Below are 27,625 nucleotides of genomic sequence, written 5' to 3'. Positions count from 1 at the left end.
CATTTCGGCTCAGGTCGTTATCTGGAGGGTGGTGAGATTGACCCCTGTGTGGGGCTCTGTGCTCGGTGTGGAGACTGCTTAAAAAATTGTTTCTCCCTCTCCCTCTGCCTCTCCCCTCCCACTCTTGCTCTCTCTCTCTCTCTATTTTAAATAAATCTTTAAAAAAAAAAACCCTAAGTATTCATATTACTAGAAAAATAATTGCATAAACAAATCATATTTTAGAAGTTCAAAGTCCCTTAATGGACTAGTAAATATAATAGTTACAGTTATGACTGTCATTTAATCCTTTTAATCTCTGAAACAGAATAGCCACAAGTCAATATTCTCTAGACAGTGAATGTGTGGCAAAATAAGCTACAGTATACACCAGCCTCAATATTCACTAACAACTAACTTAATCAAAGAGTTGGCAATTTGAAAACAGACAAATCATTCTTTCAAGGTCAGTTCTGAACTTGACACCTTGGAATAGGGATGGCCTCACCCAGGAGTTTAAGGTCAGGGTTTATGAGCAGGACCTCAAATCAAGATTAGAAATGAGCAAATCTTTTATCCTTTAAGGGGGTAGTTTGAGAGGAAAAGATTAGAAAAATAGGTCAAAAGCAACTAGAATTAAAAACTTGAACAGTGAATCTTGGAACACTACATCAAAAACTAATGATGTATTGTACAGTGACTAACATAATACAATAAAAAAATGCAAAAAAACAACAACAACAAAAAACTTGAAAAGAAAAACAGGACAACCTCCTGTAAATATGAAAATGTCATTTGCTTTTACATGAAATATGCCTGTTTTGTGTTCAGTGTCTCATGCCTATTTTACTCCTTGGGTCTGGGCAAATGTGTTTATATTAGAAAACTCCACGAGGGCAGACAATGTAGCTTTTCTTTATCATAATCATCTGGTATCAACTCCACTTACCTAAAAGGATGTGGCCTGGTGTGCCCAATTGCAGGCCGAAATGTGTGATCTGTTATTGACTGTCAGGATTCCCCTTAGATCATGTATCAATTTGCACAGAATGGTACAGTTTACAAAACTGTTACCTGTATCATTGGAGGTTAATTCATAAGCATCTTATGAGTAAGCTGAACAAGTATTATCACCTCGTACTATGTAATAGACTAGAACCTAGATTTTCAACATCTCTTTTCAACACCACTGATATGCACCTGTTTTCATAACAAGTGAACTGTATGAATAATAAGTTTCAACCAATAATAAGATTCAAACATCCTATTCCTGATCTGAAGTCCTAAAAATAAAGTGCTGTTATTATAAGCTAAAGGAGATAACCTAATGATAGTTGAAATTTGTATTAACTGCAGGGGGAGAGAGAGAAGTAGGACAGGGTTGATCTGCCTGGAGAATGAGAATCGTTAAAATTCAAACCAGGAGTGAAAATATCAAAAGAGAACACCATCAATGAGAGACACTATTTTGTTCTAGCACAGTAGAAAAATTTTTTTTAAATTTTTTAAAAAAGTCTTATAGTAGACTTTTCTAAAAATAAAGCAAGTTTCATTTTGCTATAAGTATTTTAAATTAAGAAACATTTCATAGCATAGATTTTCCAAATTTCATGATAAAATTATAGCGCTCATCTAAACACTATTAAACATTTTATTTCCTTGTCAATTTAATACTATTTGATAGGTATGAAATGAAAATTGTCAACCACATCAACATACAATGGCAAGAAATCGTAATAGGAAAGTCACCATTCCCAAAACAGCTGAGCAGGTTTCATTCCAGATAGACTAGTTTTTGTCATCACCAACATGGCCATAGAAGAAAAACTGTACTAAGGAAGAAACATGAAAACTATCTTTATTTTCTCATATTGTTAAAAGATTTGGAAGAGAAGCTGGGCTGGAGTGAAGAGAATGGAAAGCTACACAACTGAAAATAAAAGTTATTTTCTTATGCAATACATCCAAGAAATTACTGCAAAGAAATAAAGTAGGGTCCAGAAGGTATTAAAAAGTCAAATTGCAAGTAATCCTAGGCTGATATGAGGCAAAAAGAAATGGGACGGTCTTGGGTATGATGAAGTTTAATTTAAAAAGATGCAACGACGTTAGGCACTGTTAGGAAACGATGACAGAGATGAATCCAGAAAATACCAAAAATAGATGGGTAGGTTCTTTTTGGGGGTAGGGGGGAAAGAATCCAAGAAGGAAACCTGAAATCTGGCCAGGTTGGGAGCACTGTGGCCTAGAGGCTCTCTGGTTATCAGTCACCTCCTCTCTAGGCCTCCAGGGAAGATCACTGTAAGGAATGTCCTTGTAAATCAAAAGACACACACACATACACACATACACATCAACTAACTACGTAATCCCCAAGGTCAGAAGTACACCACAAGAAAAAAATGCAAGGAAGATTCGAATGTTGTTTTTATTTAATATTTTACTGAAACTCCCTCTCACCCCCTTTTAGCTCTCTAAGTGAAAATGCATGAAAAGTCTAAGTCTGGCGGTATTCTTTTTAAATTATTTCTCAAATCCCTAAAAATGTGGCTTTTGAAACTTGGGGAACTGAAGCAAAGACAGGGTATACTGAGGACCCATTTCATTTGTCTGCTTCCTTGTTTATTCATGAGCTGGGCTAGACTCAGAAACCTTTCAGTGAAATGGGAAGCATGGCTATAGTGGAATAATGGTTAATATCGACTTCCTCTCTCTCCAGCCCCAGGAGAGATAAAGAACAGTTTCAGGGAGGTGAGAAAAGAGCTGAGAAAATTTGGCATGACAAGGAGAGCTTCCTAAGTTACTAGGAGAACCGGATAGGTTATCCGTAGATTCCTGTGTTTGGATAATGCATTGATAAAAAGAGCATCAGAATCTCTTCAGGTGCCCAGGACTTCTGTCATTAGTTTCCTCTTTTAGCAATTTCCCTTCTATGTCCTGCTGAGGAATTTGCAAGGCCAGTTTTCCTTGTCTAGGTCTAGGAGGAATTGGCCAAAATAACTGAAAGTTTCATCTATATGTAGTTGGAGGTGTGAGTGTTTGGGGGCTGTAGAGAGGGGTTTAATAGAACAATAACAAATGCCTTAACACCCTTTAGTGTCTTCTAAAAATTTACCCGGAGAGCAAATCCTAAGCAAATGACCAGTAGTTTCTCATCTATTCAGGCCACTAATTTCTTAAAGTATTACATAAATTTAGAAAATATTCTCCAAAGGTATTTCACACTGAATAAATCTAGAATGTACTGAGTTCAAATATTTAGAAAGAGCTTTAACAACTGCCATTCATAAATACTCTGCTGTGAATCAGAGACTAAAGACGGAACTTTGCTTAGTTAGTAAGTGGTTGATAGCTGTCCACTCTCTGCAGAAGTGTATCTGAATATCCAGGGGAATAATATCTGAAAGAGAAAATTTTTCTGTTAGATACTTGTGAAAAGATTCAACACGGTAGGCACAAAAGATTCAATACACGGTATTTATCTAAATTAATTCTATCAGTGAAACCTCAAATACACTTGAAATAGTTATGCTCCAGTAATGCTCTCTGCATAGGGTTAGAGACTCGCAAGGAAGAGAACGCCAACACACAAGACTGTGCTAGATTAAGAGCAAAACACTGAAGGGCTATTAATGCAGTGGCACAGAAGAGGTATTTTCAAAGCAAGATACTTGGATCCAGTGACAGTATTTTATTACAGAGACTGTTTTTATTATGTCATATGACTGATGTTGCTTTAGTGATCATAGCTTATAGGTTTTTTAAATAAATTAGACATTACTAATCAATGACTGCATTCTGAATGCCTTACAGGTTATTCTCACTATATATCTTAATCAGATCAGGTCATCAATAAAAACAAAAATTTCTAGGAGTATAATTCACATTAAAGAACTATTTAATAAATGGTTACAAATATCCCATCATACAAACTTAGGAAATTAGTCATTTTCATTGATTTGGGGCATCTGTAGTACTAAAATATATATTTATAAATTGAACATTTTATAAAATAGATAGTGTAAAAGTATTAAATATATTGATTAATGCACTATAGAATGCTTCATATTTATGGAAAGAATTTATATGCACATAAAAGTATGTCAAATAAAATTTGGCAGGCATTCTAGAATATAAAAAACAGAAAAAATCTAAGTATAATTTAAAATTTTCCAAAACACTCAAAACAATTAAACTTCCTAAGGTGTTCTTTCCAGATAAAATCTAATGATTTGCTTTATCCTTGTTAGTAATCTTTACTTATTCTCAGATTTTGACTTAAAAACTCACAATTTATATTACACTAATTTTTCCTACAATTTGTCAAGTGGAGGTGAACAAAACAGAACAGTATTTTCTTAATAGTGTATTTATAGGCAGGCATAGTTAAAAAGACACATGCATACATACATAACACTTACCCTAAAAAAGTTTCTCCTCTAAGGGCATCCTACCCTTGAAAAAACTGTCCTTCAACAGTGGGTCTCTTTGAAATACTCTTACATTGAGGAAGTCACAACTGTTTCTCTGAGTTAGTCACAAATTTTAAAACAGGCCTCACCCGACTAGGCCTGATAAATGTGTCAAATACGAGATAGGTATTTTTATATAAATGGTAAGTAGATTTAGAAAAATCAAAACTTAAAAAATTGTGCTGTTTCACTAGCTACATGTGATTATCGAGCATTAGAAATATGGCTAGTGTGACTGAAGAACTGAATTTTTTATTTAATTGTAATAAAAATGTAAAAACTGATATTCAATTCAGTTTTCGGTGAAACTTTTTTAAAGAGAGAGCGCACATGCACGTGTGCGTGTGTGAGTGGGGGGAGGGGCAGAGGAAGAGGGAGAAAGAATTTTAACAGGCCCACACCCAGCCCACGTATGACCTGAGCCAAAAATCAAGAGTCAAACACTTAACCCACTGAGCCACACAGGTGCCCCTAAGTGAAATTTTCAGGTGTCTTTGGAACAACTTGTAAATCTACCTTTTCAACTTTATATAGTAAACTTTATAGTAAACTTTATATAGTCCAAATACAGGTAAGTATTTCTAATAAAATTTAGCATCTGAATTGAAAGGAACTGGAAGTGATAAAATAACCTATTAGACAAATATGGATAAATATGGCCTTTAATTCTGAATGTTTTACTGGCATTTTTCAGGATTCAGTTGTTTAAGTCATTCTATCTTTTCTTGGTAAATTTGCTTTTATTGATTTTGGGTTTAGTGGTATAGTTTTTTTTTAGACTTACAAGGACTGAGGCTTAGGTTTAATGCTCTGCAAATCAACGTTATTAAAAAAACTGCATTTTGAAAAGAACTTCCTATTACTTTATTATGAGGCACCTGCATATCACAAACATTATTTTTTTCAAATATAGATAGTAACTTTCTTTTTGCCACTCAACATCTCTTTCCTATTTGCAATACTCCTGTTTATATAAATGTGAGCATAAGGCTGAAAAATAATACACACGGAACTATGAAAATCAGAATCTATAGGCCCTTTCTAAATCATGGTCACATTAAAGATTGCTACTTTAACTTGCACTCTGTATTCAGGCACTCTTTGGTAAAGTGTGTATTGGATTAGTATAGATATGTCTCAAACGACATTCCAGTTTGATTTGGAGAGGTGTGTGTCCATCTGAACATTATTAAATTTGTGGGGGAAAAGAGATCACAGGAGAAGTAAATGTATACATTGGTCTTATGGAGTATTTCAAGACCACATTTTGACACAGTGGATATAAAATCTAGATTTGAAGACAGAAAAACTACATTATAATTTTGAACTACTCAAAGTCCATTTTTCCCACCTTACTATTTCCTCTGGGTAACAGTTGTTAATACTGTTGATGTATTCTTGAAGGAGAGATCCAGGCTCTGCTTTTATCTCTTGAACCTTTTTAAGTCCACCACTTGTTACAAAAAGTCGTCGAGCTTTGCTGTCATGTGGCAGTACCTTGAAAAGTCAAGCACACAAAAATGTCAGCTTTTCTTTTCTAAGTGGGATTATTGTTGGTGAAAACAAATAATCTACCTGAGGAAATGTAAAGGAGGATTTATGTGCAATATATCTATAACAAAATGAGCCTAAATTTGCTGATGATTAGAAGTAAAATGTAGTCTCTTTAGAAATGTATTAGCTTTTTATGTTGTGGAGATGGAATAAAGGCCTCGAACATGAGCAAAGGTAATGGGGATCCACTCATATATGTAAAAGCAAAGTAGTGTCCCTCCTTTGCTTACACCCATTCAGGGTCTCTCCTCTAGCCACAAAATTAGAAGCAAGATTCTTCAGCAGGCACAGAGGGCCTTTTGTGACTCAGGTCCTAAGTACCTCTCCAGCTTCCTTCCCTACCAATCTCTATCCTAAATTTCATTTCAGTAAGCTCAGCAGGTGCATGTTGGGCCATTTCTTGCCTTTTGCTGTTTCCTCTTCCCAGAATGCCCTTACCCTCCATGCTTCTCCCCACATTTGTTTGGCTCTTACTTATCTTTTTAAGGTTCAGCTCAGGCATCCTCTCCTTTAAGAAACTTCCTCTGGGACATTCCTACCTACCCTCATATCCCTGGATGAGGTAGATAACTTTTCTTCTCTTACAGCGTTCTGTTGAACCACTGTCAGTGCACCTGCTGCATAATATTTTAACTATCAGGTGCGCCTGGGTGGCTCAGTGGGTTGAAGCCTCTGCCTTCGGCTCAAGTCATGATCCCAGAGTCCTGGGATCGAGCCCCGCATCGGGCTCTCTGCTCCGCAGGGAGCCTGCTTCCTCCTCTCTCTCTGCCTGCCTCTCTGCCTGCTTGTGATCTCTGTCAAATAAATAAATAAAATATTTAAAAAAAATATTTTAACTATCAGCTTCTATGTCTGTCACACATAAATGTCATTGAAGACAGAAATTATATATTCATTCATTCATTTATTCATTCATTTCTCTAGTGCCTGGTGCCTAACAGATGTTCAATAAATGTTTAACAAATGAAAGAACACACTAAGCAGGGAAAGGAAATTGAGGAGATGTTAAAAAGGCAAGAAAAATCAGAAAAGTAAGGAATCCACAAATCCAAGAGAAGATTTTTAAAAAATATTTTATTCATTTATTTGACAGAGCAAGAGAGCACAAGCAGGGGAAGGAGAAGAGAGAGGGGGAAGCAGGCTTCCCACTGAGCAGGGAGCCCAATGTGGGACATGATCCCAGGATCCTGGGATCATGACCTGAGCTGAAGGCAGATGCTTAACCATCTGAGCCACCCAGGCGCCCCCCAAGAGAAGATTTTAAGAAGCAACCAATGAGAACTTTAAAAAGTCACTGGATTTGACAGTGGATGTTCTTGTGTTGAGGGGAAACAGCCAGTGGAGATGAAGAAATAAATTATGCAAGACAGCAATCACTGACCAGATGAGAAAGGTCCTGGAGAGGGGATGGTTTTGCATTATGGAAATCCCTGCTCCCCTCTTTGGCCATTGCTACTATGCTCTCTGACAGAAACACCCTTTCCTTCCCCCTCCATTCTTTCTCTTTGTTCAAAGACCAGCTTTATTTCCTTATAGTTCCTCCATTGAAGTCCTCTCTGAATACTTCAGATTGCATTCATTTATTCCTTTTTAAATTAAAAAAAAAGTTAATCATGAAATCTAGCACACTGAAGTGCTTTCTAATTGCTTTGTCTGGTCTTTCAGCTAGATTATAAAGTTTTTTTTTTTTTTTTTTTGGTCTATCCCCCAATGTTTAACAGAGTATTGGGTACATGTAGGCATTTAGCAAATACTTAAAATTACAAAAGGATCTTGCTAATAGAATGATAGTACACATCAACTGGACAATAAAAGATGACACTAGTGGGGCACCTGGATGGCTAAGGTGTTAAGGTGTTAAGTTAAGTGTCTGACTCTTGATTTCGGCTCAGGTCATGATCTCAGGGTTGTGAGACAGAGCCCTGCGTGGGGCTCCACGTTCTCAGCATGGAGCCTGGTTAAGATTCTCTCTCTCCCTCTGCCCTTCCCCCCCCCTTCCTGAGCTCACACACACACACTTGCGTTCTCGTTCTTAAAAAAAAGATGATACTAGAATGTATTTCTAAAAAGTGAAATAAGCCTACAGATACATATTTTCTAAATACTTTGTTTGGCCTGGAGAGTTTTCATTACCTCCTATCTCTGACCCCAGCCACACTAAACTAACATCTTTTTACCTACTGCCTTGCTTTCTCGTCTCCTTCTAGTGCTCTGGTATCCTTAGATTAAGAAAACACAAAATTCTGCCTCAAGCAAAACAAAGGCACATTTGTAAGAGTATATCATATGTGGTACTGTATTTTATCTCAGCTGTCTAATGTCCACAAATCCCACTGGTTTACTCTAGTGATTTATTTTGAACTCAGTTCAGGTTAGTATTTTCACAGTGAGTTCAATAAACTAGAATATCTCACTCAGTAGTATAAAAGATCAGACCATAAAGTAAAGCTTTCAGAAATAAGGTCAGTTGCTTATTTTCAAGAGCTGATGACTTGTAGATGAACCACTCATCCACTTCCTCCCTCTCCCTTTTAGTTGATCAAATTGGCTGCTCAATTTCTTACCTAGTACCCAAAGAGGGGAAAAAACGTTTGATTATTTTCCTGGAAGGGGAAGACAGAACCTAAATGTTGCTTCCCAGAACTATATCCTAACACAGCCTTAGCCATGTAAAACCTTCTGCAATCCGGTGACTATGGTGTTTGGGGGTTAGCCAAGCTGCTGAAGATCATGGAACACAGAGAACCGAAGGCTATTAGCAGATAGTATTATCTTTCAGATGAGTACCTGAAACTGGACCTAAACTGCAGGGCCTAGTTTAAAAGTTGTAACAATATGTAATTTTTGCTCATTGTTTATAGAAATATAGTATACAAATAGTAACACCTGCTTTATATAGGATTATACCTAACTATTCACATGAATTTGCCTCCCACTCGTTTTTATTAATTTTTAAGAAATTAACCTTAACCAAGTCCATGATTTATTTCTTTAAAACAACATTTTAGGTTTTTCAGTGGGGAAGAGGGGGTTTGAATGCTTAATATGTGCCTGGGATTAAGCTAAACCCTGTACAAATAATATCCCATTTAATCTTTACAGTGACCTTATAAAACAGGAATTCTTATTACCCCCATTTTATTGGTAATCATACTAAGGTTTACCAACATCAAGACTTTGCTAAAGATACTACAGCTGGTAGGGATGCCTTGGTGGCTCAGTCTGTTAATCATCTGCCTTCGGCTTAGGTCATGATTCCGAGGTCTTAGGATTGAGTCCTGCATTGGGCTCTTTGCTCAGTAGGGAGCGTGCTTCTCCCTCTGCCTGCTACTCGCCCTCCTTGAGCTTGCTGTCTCTCTCTCTGACAAATAAATAAAATCTTAAAAAAAAAAAAAAAAAGGAGGTGCCTGGGTGGCTCAGAGGTTAAAGTCTCTGCCTTCGGCTCGGGTCATAATCTCAGGGTCCTGGAATCGAGCCCCTCATCGGGCTCTCTGCTCAGCGGGGAGCCTGCTTCCTCCACTCTCTCTGCCTGCCTCTCTGCCTACTTGTGATTTCTGTCTGTCAAATAAATAAAATCTTAAAAAAAAAAAAAAAAGATATTACAGTTGGTAAATGGGAAATCCAGGCACCCTAATTCCAGAGCCTGAGCTCTTAACCATTATGGGATACTACTTCCAAAGACCGCATTTTCTTAAATCAAATCTCCTGATCACAATGTAACCAGTTCTTTATAGCTTAGGGTTGCCACCCTGGCCATCAATGACTGTGGGGATACAGTCCTTCTTTCTTGGCCTTTGCTATCAATAGTCGATCCTGCTGGCTAAGCCTACACCCAGCACCTTGACCTTTCTACTTACTACTTTTACTCTGCAATGATCTAAGAAATTTGATGGCTATATTTGTTAAAACTGTTCATAAAATAAGTCGGTAAACTCCAAATGACTGAAAGCATCTCCAGTAAGGTGCATGGACTCTGTCATAAATGGTTCAGTGACCTTTTTTATTTTTCTTTATAAGATCTTTGCACTGTGCCCAGGTGAGTGAGATTAACAGACACCAGGATAATTACTAAATTACTTACGAATATAAATTATCTGCATTATGAGGTGTTTATAGGTTCACATACTATCTACTACCCAAGAACACTGAAAAAGACAGTACGGAGGCTATAATGAAAATGTGAGGAAGAAGGAAGTGTAAATCATTTATATGTGAATTTTATTAACTCATGTTAATTTTATTAACCTCTGTTACCCTTCCTGTCACTACAGTCAGTGAGAGTTAAGAAGTAAATGCCTGTGCCCATCGTTCAGAAGACACTGACCCAACAGAAAAAAGTTAACAAGTCATTTAAATTTTCTTTCCCCACTTCTAGAAAAGAGAGCATTTCTTACCTTACTGAACTGTCCAACCACGTGCTTCAGGATATTGGGAGGGGCATCATACAGAAATGGCTCAAGGGCTGGTAAATAGGTGCATTTTTGTAGGATATTCTTTATGGCTTTTTTACTCTGTTGAGATACAAAGCAAAATATAGACCAAAGTAGCAATCAAAGCTTGACAAAAATCCATGCCTCATATTCCTAGAATGTGAAAATGAAATTAATTTCCAGGTCTAACCTGCAGTTGTTTCATTATTTAAAACAGTTGTCAGAAAAACTTCTATCTGGCATTGGTTTTATCATAGAATACCCTGCCAATTGTCTTCATGTGAAATTTTAGAATATACAGTGTATTACTGATATCTTAAAATCACCCGAGTAAAGTAAAATTAAAAAGCATAAAGCTATAGACTGAAAATTAATATATATTATATTTTATTAGTATAAATTATATAAACTGTGAGATAGCCAACATGTCCTACTCCTTCCAATCAAGAAATAGAAAATAGTTTGTTGTAGAAAGTCATATCAAACATTGTGTATTCTCTAAAAGGTTTCGTGGCTTACAGGCTTATAGTCAGGAAGATCCTACTATGTTCATTATTTGGTGAACATTTGCAGATATGCCCCTGTAGCTCATGGGAGAAACTGCCCCATTCACAGGTAAAGCAAAACAGAGGCTCTGCTTAACTGTATAGGAAAGCTCCCCTCAGCAACAGGAAGTGTATCACCCTAAAGCAACACCACAGGCACCTCCCCACTCTCCCCAGCACTCTGTATTTCACAGTGCCTCTGGGTGTGACAGAAGGATCCTAATGTGACTGCAGCCAGCTTTCAGGCCATAGCTCGCTGTGCCTCAGCGTTCTGGTCTTCAAGCCTGCCCTCTTCATGTTGGAAGGCTTCACAGCTGGGTTTGTCTATAGCTGTTTTCCACTGGAATTCCACACCTGCTTGTATGTGGTTTTGTGTGTGTGTGGTTTTTTTTTTTTTTTAAGATTTTATTTATTTATTTGACAGAGAGAAAGAGAGAGAGATCACAAGTAGGCGGAGAGGCAGGCAGAGAGATAGGAGGAAGCAGGCTCCCCGCTGAGCAGAGAGCCCAACGCGGGGCTCGATCCCAGCACCCTGGGATCACGACCCGAGCCGAAGGCAGAGGCTTTAACCCACTGAGCCACCCAGGCGCTACTGTGTGTGTGTGTTTTGTGTGTGATTTTGCTTGTATGTTGAATGTTTAGCAGTGCTTTTGAAATGTCAAAGAGCATTTTGGTGTTTTGTTTCCAAGGAGCCTTTTGATTTTCACATCATGAATTTTACAATTGGCAAATGGATTCAGGAAAAACTTTCATCACATTTGTGCTATCAGGAAAGGCTCTGTCAATTTCATGGTTTCCCAGAGACTCAGGCTTATCTCTTGGCACATTTGTCCTCAAATATTGTTTCACAAACTAAATGAAACAAAATAAGAAATGTAAGAAATTCAGCCCAACTTTCTTCCACAAGTAGTATAACCTACACTGAAATTAAACTACCAATCCCCAGCATACCTAGTTACATCTTTGTGAGTCATCTTCGGGTCATGGTGACCTTAGCAGGTCAGCAAATTTAACTGCTATTGGTGATAAGGTCTACTTATTGTATCACACAGATCACATCCACTGTGCCATGGTGATATACTGTCAAGTTATTAATTAAGAACTCCAGAAAAGAGTCTAATGATCCTACAAATTCACTGAGTTTCACTATCCTTTGTCAAGAAATATACTTGATTTATGGGGCACCTGGGTGACTCAGTGGGTTAAGCCTCTGCCTTCGGCTCAGGTCATGATCTCAGGGTCCTGGACTCGAGCCCCACATCGGGCTCTCTGCTCAGTGGGGAGCCTGCTTCCCTCTCTCTCTGCCTGCCTCTCTGTCTACTTGTGATCTCTGTCTGTCAAATAAATAAAATCTTAAAAAAAAAAAAAAGGAAATATACTTGATTTATGACTACATTGACTTCTAGATAGGAATGTATTTCATGATTAATAATCAGCTATATTTCCCAACATGAAAGAAATAGTAGTATATTAGTTAAGATTTTATTTACTGGTCAATTTCTGGGCTTAAGATTTTTTTTAAAAGATTTTATTTATTTATTTGACAGTCAGAGATTACAAGTAAGCAGAGAGGCAGGCAGAGAGAGAGGGGGAAGCAGGCTCCCTGCTGAGCAGAGAGCCTGATGCAGGGCTGGATCCCAGAACCCTGGGATCAAGACCTGAGCCCAAGGCAGAGGCTTAACCCACTGAGCCACCCAGGCACCCCATGAGCTTAAGATTTTTTAACAACCTTATTGAGATATAATTTACATACCATAAATTCACTCATTTTAAGTACACAATTCAATGGCTTTTTAGTAAACTTACAAAGTTGTGCAACCATCACCACAACCTAATTTTAGCACATCTTCATCATTCCAACAAGGAACCTCATTCGATCTGTAGTCACACCCCCACCAGCCCTGGGCAATTGCCAACCTACTTTCTGTCTCTATATATGGACGATTCATGTAGATGGAATCATACAGTAAGTGAACTTTTGAGTCTGACTTCTTTCACTAAATATAATGTTTTGGGGGTTCATCCATGTTATAGCATGTATCAGTGCCTCATTCCTTTCATTGTCAAATAGTATTCCATTATACAGATATTATCACATTTTGTTTATCCATTACCAGTTGATAAACATTTGGGTTGTTTCCACTTAGGGTGATTTTGAATAATTCTGCTATGGAGATTCATATACAAGTCTTTGTGTAGAGCAAATGTTTTCATTTCTCTTGGGAAGATACCTAGGAGTGAAGTTGTTGGGTGATGATGGTAAATGTATGTTTACTATTTTGAGAAATTGCCAAACTGTTTTTCAATGGGACTGCAACATTTTACATTTCGACCAGTAATGTAAGTAGATTCAAAATTCTCCATATGATTATCAACAGTTGTTATTATCTGTCTTATTAACTGTAGCCATTCTTGTGGGCGTGATGTAGGTTTTGATTCCCATCTCTCTAGTGACTAATGATGTTGAATATTTTTTCTTATACTGATGGATCATTTGTTGATGAAATGTTTATTCAAATGGTTTGCCCATTGTTTAACTGGGTTATTTGTCTTCATATTATTGAGTTATAGGAGCTCTTTATATATTTTTGAATATAAACCTTTCTTGAATATATTATTTGCAAATAATTCAAGTCTGTGGCATGTCTTTTTGTTTTCTTAATGAAGTCTTTTAAAGCATATCAGTTTTTAATTTTGATGAAACCCAACTTATGAATGTTTTCATTTATCACTTGAGCTTTAGGTATCATTTCTAAGAAATTAATGCCTAATCCAAGGTTTCAAGGACTTTTCCATTCTCTCCTAAGAGTTTTGTTGACTTAACCCTTATGTTTAGATCTATGATCCATTTTTAGCTACTTCTGGTGTATGGTATAAGGGTCCAAATTATTTTTGTTTGAGAATGTACTAATTGTCCCAGTTCCATTTGCTGAAAACACTATCCTTTTCACATTAAGTTGCCTTGGAACCGTTGTGAAAAATTAGAAAAGGGTCTATTTCAGACTTTCAAAATTCAGTTACATTGATATATATATGTATGTCTTTATGTAAGCAAGTTCCACACTATCTTGATAGCTATAGCTTTGTAGTAAGTTTTAAAATTGGGCAGTATAAGTTCCTTTACAAGATTGTTTTCACTAGTCTGGGTCCTTGGCATTTCCATATGAATTTGGGGATCAGCTTCTCAAGTTTGCAGGGAGGGAAGCCAGTTGGGATTGTGACAGAGATTGTATTGAATATGTAAATCAATTTGGGAAGTATTGCCATCTTAACAATATTGAATCATCCAGTCCATGAACATGCAGTGTCCTTCCATTATTCAGACCTTCTTTAACTTTTTTCAGCAATGTTTTATAGTTTTCAGTGTATAAGCCTATATTTCTCTTATTAAATTTATTCCTAAGTATTTGTTGATGCTATTGTGAATGAAACTATTGTCTTAATTTCATATTTGTTTTTTTACAGTTTACTTATGTATAATCTCTACACCCAACATACAGCTGGAATTCATGACCCTGAGACCAAAAGTTGCATGCTCTACTCACTAAACCAGCTAGGCACCACACATGTTTGAATTGTTCATTACCAGCATATGAAAATATGACAGATTTTTATATATTGATCATATATCTGGTAATCCTGAACTCTTAGTAATTCTGGTATTTTTGTTCGTGTGTGTGTCTGTATTCCTCAGGATTTTCTATACATAATATCATGTCATATGTTGGGTTTAAAATTTATTAGCCTTTAGGAAATGTGCCTTATGTTTGGTTATTTATGGCACTGAGCAAAATAAAACAGTTCTTACAAATTCATACAGAATTTATATGGGGTAAACACACCCTTTTATTCTCCTATTTCAGTAAATCAAGTAATATATTACTTTGGAATAATAACAAATCATGAATTTTTCTAATTGTCACAGCATTTAGTAGTTAGTCTTTATCCTTAGATATGTATAAATAGATGATGATGTCAGAGAAGGAGTTATGAGCTGTCTATTCAGGGCAACTTGGGTTTAGCCTGGTTTTCCTATAAAGTATCATAGCATGTAAGTTCTACATTCATTCATTTTCTGTCATTTCTAAAAAGTGACTCTTTCCACATTGATAAAAGCGATTGTAAAAATCACATTGAGTAACTAGCAACACTATTTTTTAATCTCTTGACACACATAAGAATAGAAATTAACAAACTAAAAGTGTCAATACGATGCAAATATTTGATATGATTTCAATTGTTTTTTACAGAAAATGAAAGAAATAACAAAACTTATCCATTGTTGCTTGCCTTAATGGATGATCTTTAATGAAAACTGCCTAAAATGAATATTTCTTATTCAAAAGTTAATTTTGTTCTGAAAGCATTCTGGCCCAAAGAGTTACACTTATTAAAAGGAAATGGAGGTGCAGCACCAGGGTGGCTCAGTTAGTTGGTTAAGGATCTATTGATTTTGGCTCAAGTCATGATCTCAGGGTGGTAAGATCAAGGTCTGAATGGGGCTCTGTGCTGGGCATGGAGCCTGCTTAAGATTATCTCTCTCAGGGTGCCTGGGTGGCTCAGTCGTTAAGCTTTTGCCTTCGGCTCAGGTCATGATCCCAGCATCCTGGGATTGAGTCCCCCATGGGGCTCCCTGCTCAGCAGGAAGCCTGCCTCTCCCTTTGCCACTTCCCCTTGTTTGTATTCTCTCTCTGTGTGTCAAATAAATAAATAAAATCTTAAAAAAAAAAAAAAAAAGCTTATCCTTCTTTTCCTTTCTCTGCCCCCCCCCCAAAAAAATTTAAAATTAAAAATAAAAGGAAGGGTGAACATGAGAATAAATCTTCACGACTTTGGGTTAGGTGAAGTCTTTTTAGATAAAGCTCCAAAAGTACAAGCAACAAAAGAAAAAATAAATAAATTGCAACTTTTACAATTTTAAAGATTTTTGCTACATATAATACGATCAATAAAGTGATAATAACCCATTGAATGGAAGAAAATGGTTATAAATCATACATCTGATGAAGATTTGTATTCAAAATATAGAAAGAACACTTACAACTCAATAATAAAAACAGAATAGCCCAAATTAAAAATGAACAAAGGGTCTGATTAGACATTTCTCCAAAGGAGATATACAAATGGCCAATAAGCACATGAAAAGATTTTTCAACTTCATTAACCATCAAGGAAATGCAAATCAAAACTACAGTGAAATGCCAATTCACACCCACTAGCCTGGCTACAATTTTTTATAAAAAGGCAATAACAAGTCTCGACGAGAATGTGGAAAAATTGGAACCCTCATACATTGCTAGTGGGAATATAAATGGTGTAATCACATTGGAAAACAGTTTGGTGGTTGCTCAAAATATTAAAAAGAGTTACTGTTTGACCTAGCCATCCTACTCCTAGGCTTGTACCCAAGAGAAATGAAAATGTACATCCACATACATCCACACAAAAACCTGTATAAATACGTTCGTAGCAGCATTATTTATCATAATCAAAAGAGTAGAAACAGTCCAAATGTCCATCAACTGGTCTATGGGTAAACAAAATGTAGTATAGTGATACAATGGAATATTATTTGGCAATAAAAAGGAACAAAATACTGAAATATGCTACAACACGGGTGAACCTTGAAACTTAGACTAAGTGAAAAGAAGCCAGCCGCAAAAGACCACTTATAATGTATGATTCCGTTTAAATGAAATGTCCAGAAGAGGCAAATCCCCAAAGACAGAAAGTAAATTAATGGCTGCCTGGGGCTAAGCAGGGAGGGTATGGAGTGACTGCTCAGGGGGGAATGAAAAGGTTTTAAAATTAGATTGTGGCGAGGGTTGCATCTGTGAATATACTAAAACCATTGAATTATACACTTTAAGTGGGTGAACAGTATGGCATATGAACTACATTTCAATAAAGCTGTTAAAAAATGAAGGGAAGCAACCATAATGACAAGAACACAATTATTAAATCAAATAATCTTAGAAATACTTTCATAACTAAGGTAATAGAATGAACTTACTCAAATGCCAAACTAAGATGGACCATTGCAATATGATGCCTCTAAATCAAAATAAATGAAAATGCAATTGTGTGAATATTTTCAAATATATATAGGTGAGCTTATTAGATAAAAGATGGATTTTTTTCCCCCCATTTTCAATAAGGTACAGGCAGATATAAAGCTATGTGAAAACATGCAAGCAATTCCAAGGGACTGCTCATTGGTTCTCCTGGATCAGAACCAATTAGAGAATGCTTACAGAAGCTGACATGCCTTTGGGACAAAATGAACTTCAACATGGCCTTTAATTTGAAAGCTGCCACAGAGTGACAAATGAGAAATACCATTAGACAGTTCCTAAAGCTCTTGGATACATTTTTCCCTACTGAGATAATGTCAAATCAAACAGACTTGGACTTTCACTCTAAAGCCTTTAAAACAACAAACGTTAGAATCCAAGAAACCTTGGGGAAGCAAAAATAATAATCAAGTCCCTACAATAAGAAAATATTTGGATGGACTTAAAGCCTTGGAAGGACTGCTGACAGGATAATGATTAATAAAGATCCCACTTTTTAATTTACTACCCATTATATTTCCTGGAAGTAAATATTTTATCAAATATAGGCAGAAGGATCCTTAACTTCTATTAGTAAACCTGAATGTTTTAGTAAAACTACTTTTGTTAAACTTAAACACAATAAAAATGATCTTATTTCAAAAGGTGAAGTTTTCAAACTTATTTTACTCTAGTGATATTTATATGACAAAACAGCATAATAATTCATTAAAAACCAAGTTACATAAACTTAGTAGTATATAAAAAGCATTTAGTGCTACCTAAGACACCATTTGCAAGTGTTTCTCAAACTGTAATTACTATTGATTCCACTATTAATTACTCATGCTGTAGCTGATATATTCCTTTTTTTCCAAAACTTCAAAGAAAATAAAAGTTGTTACACACAGGAATCTGAAAGTGATAGAGACTATTAATAATTTACCTCCTGATAATCTAGAAGTTGAATATGATTACTATTCTATTTTTGTGCACAGCTTATACCTGCAGAGACCCTGCAGAGGAGACCACAGTCATTGGACCATCAGAGAAAGGAGGGAGGAGGTACGAAAAGGAGGAGGAGGTTGGGGGGCGGGGGCGATGAAGAGGGAAGTAGGAGGATGAAAAGGCAAGCATGATAAATGGGTTAAAGAAATATGAGGCGGAAAGTGAACTACATAAATAAGTTAAAATTATACGTATGTAAATCAGCTGTACTTGGACAACTCAAAACTGGAAATGTAATTGTGGTTTCTCACCAGGAAGCCAAAGAATCACAGAATTGTTAAACAGGGAAAGGCCTTAGCATATTGTCAACTTACTCTCTACCAAACTTTGCAAAAGGATACACTGAACACTGTGGAGAAACGTAAGGGAAGCCAAATCTATTAAGTCATTGATGTAGAAAGTCTTACAAAAATTAAAAAAAATGCTAATGTTAGAAATTCCCTCAATGAAGCTATAGAAAAATAACCTGTAAACATAACCAAATAAACATAAATTCATTTCTATAAAATGTATAAATCCAATAAATGACTCGCTATAAAATTTTCAGAGTTCCTCAGCTATATAGTTCAAATAAAATTCCTGCCTTACTATACCGTCTAAAATTGCTTCAGCAAATGTGCTTTCTTATTTGCTAATTTATTGTTTTAACTAAATTTAAATGTCATTTAACTTATTCTTGTTAATTTTATTTTGAATTATTATTATCTTTTCTGTCCTCTTTCCTCAGTCTAAGTCAATTCTAAAAACTACTTTCAAAAAAAGATACATGTTTTCTTAAGGATTTAAGCTGGGAAACATTTTTTTCTTTGAAATTCTAAAATTATTTAAAAACCCATCCTAATTAAATTTATGTTTTGTGAATCATTCTTGTAGCCATTAATATTTTTTAAAGAAACCTTCCATCTTTAAAAAACACATGATTTTAAAATGTTTAACTTAGTGAATTTATGGACATTTTTCTTTTAAGGAACAAACATAAAACATATAATTAAATGATCAGGCAGACTTAGGAGAGGTAGATCATAGCTTCAGGAATACCCTCTGACCATTATGCCTTTCAAAAGCACCTTAAATTCCTCTGGACGCAGTTTTTGAACGTTAACTGGACTAAGGTTCTAATTCACCTCCAAGATCCCGCTATTCAATTCCTATTCCATTAGGAAAGTCAACATGAGTACAGAATGCAAAAACCAGACATTCATTTTACAAACCACTTTGCACCTACAGAGAACTTTCTTTAAAATATGTCACTGTTAGAGATAAGGGTAACCCATTTTCAAAGAACAGCTACCTCAGTTCTTCTGATATATTTGTATTTCTTGACTAATAAAATCAATATTACCCATAATGATAATGAAAACATTTAAGATTATGTATTTTTAAGAATGAGTCAAATCTAACAAATCTTCCTACAACTGTTAAAAATTAACCACTTACTTTTACTTGAAGATCCTCGGAACTTTCTGTTGACATATACAATGAAAGCAGAACCGGCAAGGTATTTGTGACTGCAACAGCCCGGGCGTGCTCTGGAGTGTGTCTCCCAATCTGTCCTAAGGCCCAAGCCGCAGCAGCCTTAATATGATCTTCTGGCTCTTCTGACAAGCAGACTGACAACTGGGGCACACCCTGCAGCGTTGATCAAAAGAGCAAGTGTTATGAATCTAGAGCAGGATTAAAGAGTCTTCCATGTCTCTCAAACATTAGAAGAAATCATTTTGTCCTTGATCCCTTTTTTCCTAAACGGTTCAATAAATGAGCACATCACAGGGGCTGTCATTTTTCAAGTCAATAAAATGGCTAGAACTAATTTACCTTAATTATCTGTAACAATCCAACTAAACTATCTCTGCTAGCATTTACTCCCCAAATAGAGAGGCATTTAACCAAATAACAGATGCCCCAGACTAGTATATTACAGGCAAAACCAGATTCCACTGTGACAAAATAAAAGTGTTTAGGATTTTAAACCTTTTATTGTCCTTTGTTTAAAAAGTTAATTTAGAATCCTTTAAAAAAAAAATGCCCTTTACCAAGTATAATAGACCTGAGAACAAAATAACTACTATCCAAAATCAAATCCAAAATCAAATGAATGAGCAAGAACCCTATTTAAGTAACTTTTAGATGAAATAGATTCACTAAAACCTTTCCTGAAATAGTAAATAATTTTCATTTATTTTGGCCAACTTTTAAATGATAGTTTTGCCCATTTTAACATGATTAAAATATCAAAATAGCAATGATTACTTTTGTTACACAGATATCATGTACTTATATGTTGCACAAGCTTCAATTTTATCTCAATAATCAAAAAAAATTAACTAAAGGGTCTCAAATACACCACATTTTATATTCCCAAGGAAGACTCAAATAACCAAATCAAATTATTTTTCCAGATTCTATATAGGCATAATTTTCTAACGAATTTGAGACTACAATAATTATCACCTTAAATTTAGTATCACAAAAGCCAATATCAAAAGGTCAGGCTACCATAGCAAAAACCAAATGATTATGTATACTTTCTCTTTGTCCACCTTAAAATTCAGTTATCAGTAAGACTAACTGCCGAAAGAAACTGGCCATATCTCTTCATCAGCTTCTTTCTTACAACTGAAAATGTGTGTCTGACAAAACAAAAAAGGTCAGATCTGTTTCCAGAATGAGGCAACTTTCCAGAAACCCCATACTTCCGGGATATATCAAGAATGAAGGCAAGAGGAAGACAAGACACTTTTATCCCCACCCCCCAGATTCTGACCTATGGGCCTCCATTGTTATGACTATCAAATGAGATAAGGAACATGAATGTGCTTTGAGAATCATAAAGTGTTGTGTAAATGGAAGTTGTGGTTACTGGTCCTTACAGGGCTGCATAGGACAAGGAAAGAATCATGCAGCCCTGGAGGCGTGCCTCAAACTGCTGCTGCCACCACCCCAATCTTCACTAACTGAAAGGCAAACTAGGTGGGAGAGGCCAGCAGCAACCCTAGACCAAAGGAGGGGAGCACCTCCTGGTTAGTTGAGGGAAGAAATACAGGAAGCAAAAGTAATTGCTTCTTTCATCCTTCTTCCTACGTGTAAGCTTTCTATGCACAAAAGAACTGCAAATCAAAAATCCCAATAATATCCCCATGGCGACCCTTCAGAAAGCACTACTGCTCTAGTCACTATCCTAGTCTTTGGTAATAGAAGAACAAAAGGAAAAGCGCAGGATAAAAAGGGAGTGAAGCAAAGAATTATCAAGGAATTGGGAGAAAATAAAGATCTGAGGTTCCTCTTTACTCTGAGGATTAGCAAGGGATAAAAAAAGAAAAAAACAAAAAACCTCACACTTCTGTTTAACACACAGCAGGTTTTCTATGCTGATAAGAAACCCACACCCTAGAGGGTTGCCAGAGATGCTGTAAGCATACAGCCTTTGAAGCATTCTTGGGGAGATCAATATTTATTCATTCAACAAATATTTTCTGAGCACCTACTATGTGCCAAGGCTACACTCCATGATGGGTTAATACCGAGTTGAGATAAGGCCAAATCCCTAGAGCAAGGAAACAAAAACATTACTATCTGATGTGTGCTCTGAATTTCCTCCACCTAAGAAGAGAAATCAATTCATGAAAGCTGAGGGAGAGAAGGTAGATAAAGAAAGGATGTGCTAGCTTTGTCATCTCTTACCCAAATGACAGGAAAGGGGATAATGTATAGACCTCAGAGAACAACGAAAATGAGTATCAGACATGTCATTTATAATAGTTGTATTTTTTTTTAAGATCTATTTATTTATTTTAGAGAGAAAGCATGCACAAGCAGGGGCGGGAGGAGGGGCAGAGGGCGAGGGAGAGCCTCACCAAGCAGACTGACTACCCACTGAGCACAGAGCCTGACGTGGGGCTCAATCCCAGGACCCCAAGATCATGACCTGAGCTGAAACCAAGAGTCAGACGCTCAACCAACTGAGCCACCCAGGTGCCTCTATAACAGTTGTTTTGAATCAAAGTGTGCTTTATATGTCTATAAATATGTAGTCAATCCTTTGAGATAGATACTTAATATTTAAGTACAGATAATACTAAACCTCAGAAGTGTTGATAGTTTGTCAATATTAAACACTGGCTAAAACTTTAAACTTCTGCAAAGTAAACCTTCTTCAAACATTGCTTTGGGAAACTTACTAACAAACCTTGAAAAAAAAGCTGAAAATTTCTTGAGGTAATTCTTTCACTCTGGTCAGTTTGATTTTACACTCTGTGGAAGGGCATTCGTGTGTGGTTCTGTCTTAGTACATCTCACTGCAATAATCAGAGGAAATTAAACAAGCACAGACCTTGGAAATGATCACTGCCATTGCCAGGTTCTCAGAATGAGCTGCTACGTAACCAAGCATCATGATGCCAGGCAGTCTTATGTTTCCTTTGCAGGACCCGATACAATCAATCACGGCAGCCACTCCCCCGGCGTTAACGATCAACTGCGAAAGCTAGGAGGAGAGGAGAATCAGAGCATCGTGACCATGAAGCATGAGATTACCTTTAAATCTCACTTTAACCTTGCCCATTTTTTTTTTAATTTAGGACGTAAAAAACCATCTGGTGAAATCTGAAATATCATTTAGTGAGACTGTTGTATTCATTAAGGAATAGATAAGTAGAATAATCCTGCTACTTCAATTGTGCAGACATACTCATTGCGAGGAGCCACTCTGGGGTTCAGTTTTTCATGCATCAATAGCACGACTTTTATCCTTATTGCAATAGATGTCAAAATTCCTCACCTAGACATCAAGTCTAGGGTGAGTTCATAACCAGTTAACACTGAAGCCCCCAATCACAATGTGTGAGTATGAAGCACATTAATCACTGAGCGCTGAAAGACAGTGTCAGACTTGAACCGTTCTAGCCTAATTATCTCCCCTTTGCTAGCAGTGACTACTGGCTGATTGCACTTCAATCTTGAAAAATCTCAACCAAATGAAGACGTTAGGTGACATCAAGAATGATGACTTTAAAGTTTCATGAAATGAAATTGATTAGTCAAAATATATACAGAAAAAGATGCGACTTCAGAATCCACCCAGACTTGCTTCATCTCTTCCCCTTCAGCATCTGAGAGCTCAAGCAGTTAGCAGAGGGGTTATACTAGGCTGTGGGCCTGGTGGTCTCTTCAGACCTGGAGTCACGCTGTCTCTCACTACTCCCAGCTGACCCAGAATGACAAGGATGACAAAAGTCCATGCCACCCACTGTCTAGAAATGGAAGGCAGGAAATTATTAGAAACTGAGATTTTAGGCTGAAATTCTATTGATATAACCCAGTGGTTCACAACTAGGGGCCCTTTTGTCCCCTGGGAAACATCTGGTCCGTATATGGAGACATGTTTATCAGGATGGGGTAAGGGGTACTACTGGAATCCAGTGGGCAGAGGCCAGGGGTGCTGCTGACCATCCACCCTGTCCTGTAGAGGACAGCCCCCCATGACAAACAGTTACCTAGTCCAAAATGTCCACAGTGCTGAGGATGAGAAGCCCTGAGCTAACCAGATTATGTGGCACAGCACTTGAGCCCTGCAAACAAGTTGATGTTTTGCTTAAAAACTAAAACTAGCTAAATATTACTGTATTTTAAAAACTTAATTTTTTTTTTAACTTACCTCAGGTGTATGTTTTGCAATCTCTCTAATTAAAGTAGAAGCATTTTTCTTCACGTATTCGTCTTTGTCCTTCAGGCAGGTAAGTACAACTGGGAAAATCTCCGCTTCCACAACCATTTCTGCCAGATCCACGGAATGCTTTGCAATCTGACTAAGAGCTGAAAGGACCTGACGCTGTTAAGCAAAAACCAAAATAAAAATACATGATATAGAGCTCACTGCAGAGTTCTGATTCAAACAGCTTTATACACACTCAAATTCCTTTATAAGAAGGAAAAAAACAATTACTTTTCTGACAGAACTTTAGTAGGAGTCTTGAGACTGTCAATTTCTAGTCTTATACCAAGACACTTAGTTTCTTAAATTCCCTAATTCCCAAATTAAATGCCTTCATTCTTCTGTGGACTCTTTAAATCTCTTATCTATGCAGATCATCAAAGAACATGACCTTTGGATGATAGTATTTCTTAATTAATACTTACTTAATGATACATGTAGTACAAAAAAGGATCAAGCAGAAGTAGCATCTTATTTTTGGCATCATGCTGATAACATTTCAAAGAACTTACCATTATTTAGTTAATATTAACAATTTTAGAATCTTATAAAATGTAACTACTAGAATGGGAAAGTATAATTAACTATTAGCTGAAAATCAAAAAATTTTAGGGAGCTATTAAAAAAAAGGCTAAGATAAATAGGGCAATTTTCATGGAATCTTAAATATAACAGTGGTGGGCTAGAAGACCTCTAGGTCCCTTCCCTTCCAACCCTGAGATTCAGTCATTATGTAATTCCTTATTTTCATGATTAATGTTAATACCAATGCTACTCCTAGTTTTCAGCGTTGCACATATTTTAACCAGATAGGTCCACTGTCTGATTTTTACAGCATAAGGCTCACATATTAAAAGATCAAATACATAACATACCCATATCTACTGTCAATGATAAATTTTCTAATTATTTTTAAATGCATAATATTAATCTACACACATTTCTATTTTCTGAGGTAATCAGAAGCCTGATTTGTTTGTTTTTTAACTTTATTTTTAAATACCTTTAATTTAGAATCAGGGTTCAGGATCATCTGGGCTAAGTGAGCAATAGCTCCTGCGTCCACTACCGTCTGCGCTAACTCCGGAGAATGCTTTGAAATATCACTGAGGGCTGAAGCAGCAATCCTTTTCAAAGCAATTTCTGGCTCCTGGATACAGAGTACTAAAAGAGGAACAGCTCCCGCATCCACCACAGCTTGTGACAGTTCTGTGGGTCCAAGAAAAGTAATTAAGTGAGTATGGGTGACTGACCCTTGTGCAAGCCATTTTTCACCCTGACAGATACAGCAAAGAAAAAAGGGGAGGGTGTACTTCACTGTCTCGACATCTGCATTTCAAATCAGCCTTCCTGGTTTCATAAACCATGTGGACCAATCCTGAGCTGAAAAGAATACAGGTCAATAGACGGACCTCCATTTACATGAACACATTTGAGGTAGATTAGGCTGAAATGGCTTGTTATTCTTTTTTTTTTTTTTTTTAAGAGAGTAAGCAGATGTCAGCTGTTTAAGCTCTGACAATTCTGCACTTCTCAATAGGCAAGCATTTTATGCATGGTTTACAATAACAGAGAAAATTAAAGTACCAAAAATTTACCAACCACACTAATTAGGCAGTATTTTGTGCTATTTACATGAGTAAACATTAACATGAATCTTGTGCCAATAATGTCAATTTTTAAATTCTTTTCACCTTATAGTACTTTTAAAAGATTTTTTTAACTTACTCAGGATTAAAAGGTGAATTTTCACTGTACATATAAAATGAGATCTACAACTGAACAACATATTTTGTATGTAAATATTAATGTAAAGATAAAGGAATAAATTTATCTTAACCATTTCATGTCAGAAATAAAATCTTTTGAATATACATGTTTATTTGCTTGCATGTCCAAGACAAACAGCTAAAAAAATAACACATTTTAAATTACAGAGAATTGGAAACAAGCAGGCAGACCCATAAAATATATACGCAAAAAATGTCTTTTGAGAAGCATAAAACACCATACCTAGTTACAGATTCTCCCCTCGTTATATTCATGGCCTCTCTTACTAAATCACATATACCCATTTCTAGAATCTCTTCCTTTCAAATTACGTTCTCATTTTCCCAGATTTGTAGTGCCTTGGCAATTTATGTCTTCATAGCCAAGCTATCTATTTAACATATCACTTAAAGTCTTTAATTTAAAAAAATACAGTGTTTAATTTTTCAAAAGATTGGTGATATCACATTTTCTAAAAGGGAATAATGTTAGAAAATACAGGTTATAGTGTCCAATATTTGTTTTCCTTCAATTATTATAATTATCTTAGAAGTTCTAGTATCATATGAATGGTTCACTCATCCTTTTATTAAACATGTATCAATGAAAGGTTATTAGGTGCCAGACTCATTCAATTCTGGTGCAGATGACACACTTCTACAAATTAACACTACAATGATTAGCAACTGTACTTCAATTTTAAAAATCTAATGTGAAATATGAAATACATTGGGAAGTTAATATGTATCTGAAGAATAAGAGGCAGATAAAAGGACGATGGTTTAAAAAAAAAAAAAAAGACAACAGCAACAGACTGCAATATCAACCTCTCAATATAACAGATTCCTCAGAAGCTTCCCTGGGATTCTGCTGCAATTGCCCAAAGATCAATAAGACAGCAGGCGAAACAGGTGATTGCTGGCTCTCTCCTACCACCCCCACCCAAGGGAAATGGAAAGAAAGCATAAAGTGCGATATTTTATGTAATGTATAGATACAATTTTCATATTTTACGTTAATTAGTAAGATAATATAATAGTAACTTAATTCAGCTCAGTCCAAATTATCCATGTGTTGTATGGTAATTTCGACTTTATGTGTACATATTTAAGGGCACCTAGAACATATACACAGACAGTCCAGATATAGGATGGTTTGCCTTAATATTGTTCAACCTTGTGATGGTGCAAAAGCAATATACATTCAGCAGAAACTTGGATCTTTTCCCAGGCTAGTGATACATACATGGCACAATATTCTCTGGTGATGCTGGGCAGCGGCCCCCAGCCTCAGCTCCGCCAGCTGCGTGATCACGAGACTAAACAACCAATACGCTTACAACCATGCTGCACCCACACAGCCATTCTGTTTTTCACTTTCGGTGCAGTATTCAATAAATTACATGACATATTCAGCACTTTACTATAAACTGGGCTCTATGATAGATGACTTTGCCCAACCGCAGGCTAATTGAGGTGTTTTGAGCAAGTTTCAGGTAGGCTAGGCTAAGCTACGCTGTGCAGTAGGTAGGTGTAGCAAATGCATTTTCAACTTGAGATATTGTCAGTTTACAATGGATTTACCAGGATATAATCCTATTGTAAGTTGAGTGAGATCTGTGATGAGCTGCGTTTATTTTGAGAGCGTATAAAGATTAGTTCATCTATATATGTTTGCTCATTTTCATTTATATTTTCTAAGAGGTAAGAATGTGCAGTAAACTACAACTGTTTAAAAGTACTATTTTTTTAAAGATTTTATTTATTTATTTGACAGAGATCACAAGTCGGCAGAGAGGCTGGCAGAGAGAGAGAGAGAGGAGGAAGCAGGCTCCCTGCTGAGCAGAGAGCCCAAAGCGGGGCTCGGTGTGGGGCTCAATGTGGGGCTCAATCCCAGGACCCTGAGGTCATGACCTGAGTCGAAGGCAGAGGCTTTAACCCACTGAGCCAACCAGGCGCCCCTAAAAGTACTATTAGTAGGAGAGCCTGGGTGGCTCAGGTCATGATCCCAGGGTCCTGGGATTGAGCCCCATATCAGGCTCCCTTCTCAACAGGGAACCTACTTCTCCCTCTCCCTCTGCCGCTCCCCTTGCTTGTGCTCTGTC

The 27,625-nt window shown here is 36.5% G+C and overlaps 1 protein-coding gene across 1 annotated transcript in view; it reads right to left on the bottom strand.

Moving 5' to 3' along the window:
- Window positions 1–2,388: 2,388 nt before the first annotated feature.
- SPAG6 (sperm associated antigen 6) overlaps window positions 2,389–27,625 on the bottom strand; it is a 59,462-nt gene continuing 34,225 nt past the window's right edge. Inside the window, exons 5-11 of the mRNA XM_080812402.1 lie at window positions 24,755–24,960; window positions 23,695–23,868; window positions 22,372–22,524; window positions 19,479–19,670; window positions 10,400–10,516; window positions 5,803–5,948; window positions 2,389–3,379 (exon numbers count right to left, since the gene is read on the bottom strand). Coding sequence (XP_080668528.1) covers window positions 3,310–3,379; window positions 5,803–5,948; window positions 10,400–10,516; window positions 19,479–19,670; window positions 22,372–22,524; window positions 23,695–23,868; window positions 24,755–24,960 — 1,058 coding nt within the window. The 3' untranslated portion in view covers window positions 2,389–3,309. The remainder of the gene's footprint in view (window positions 3,380–5,802; window positions 5,949–10,399; window positions 10,517–19,478; window positions 19,671–22,371; window positions 22,525–23,694; window positions 23,869–24,754; window positions 24,961–27,625) is intronic.

This window comes from Martes martes (genome assembly GCF_963455335.1).
Source record: "Martes martes genome assembly, chromosome: 8".
Lineage (NCBI taxonomy): Eukaryota > Metazoa > Chordata > Mammalia > Carnivora > Mustelidae > Martes > Martes martes.
Note: the sequence above shows the minus strand (reverse complement) of the source record. Positions and strands in the feature narration are given on the sequence as shown.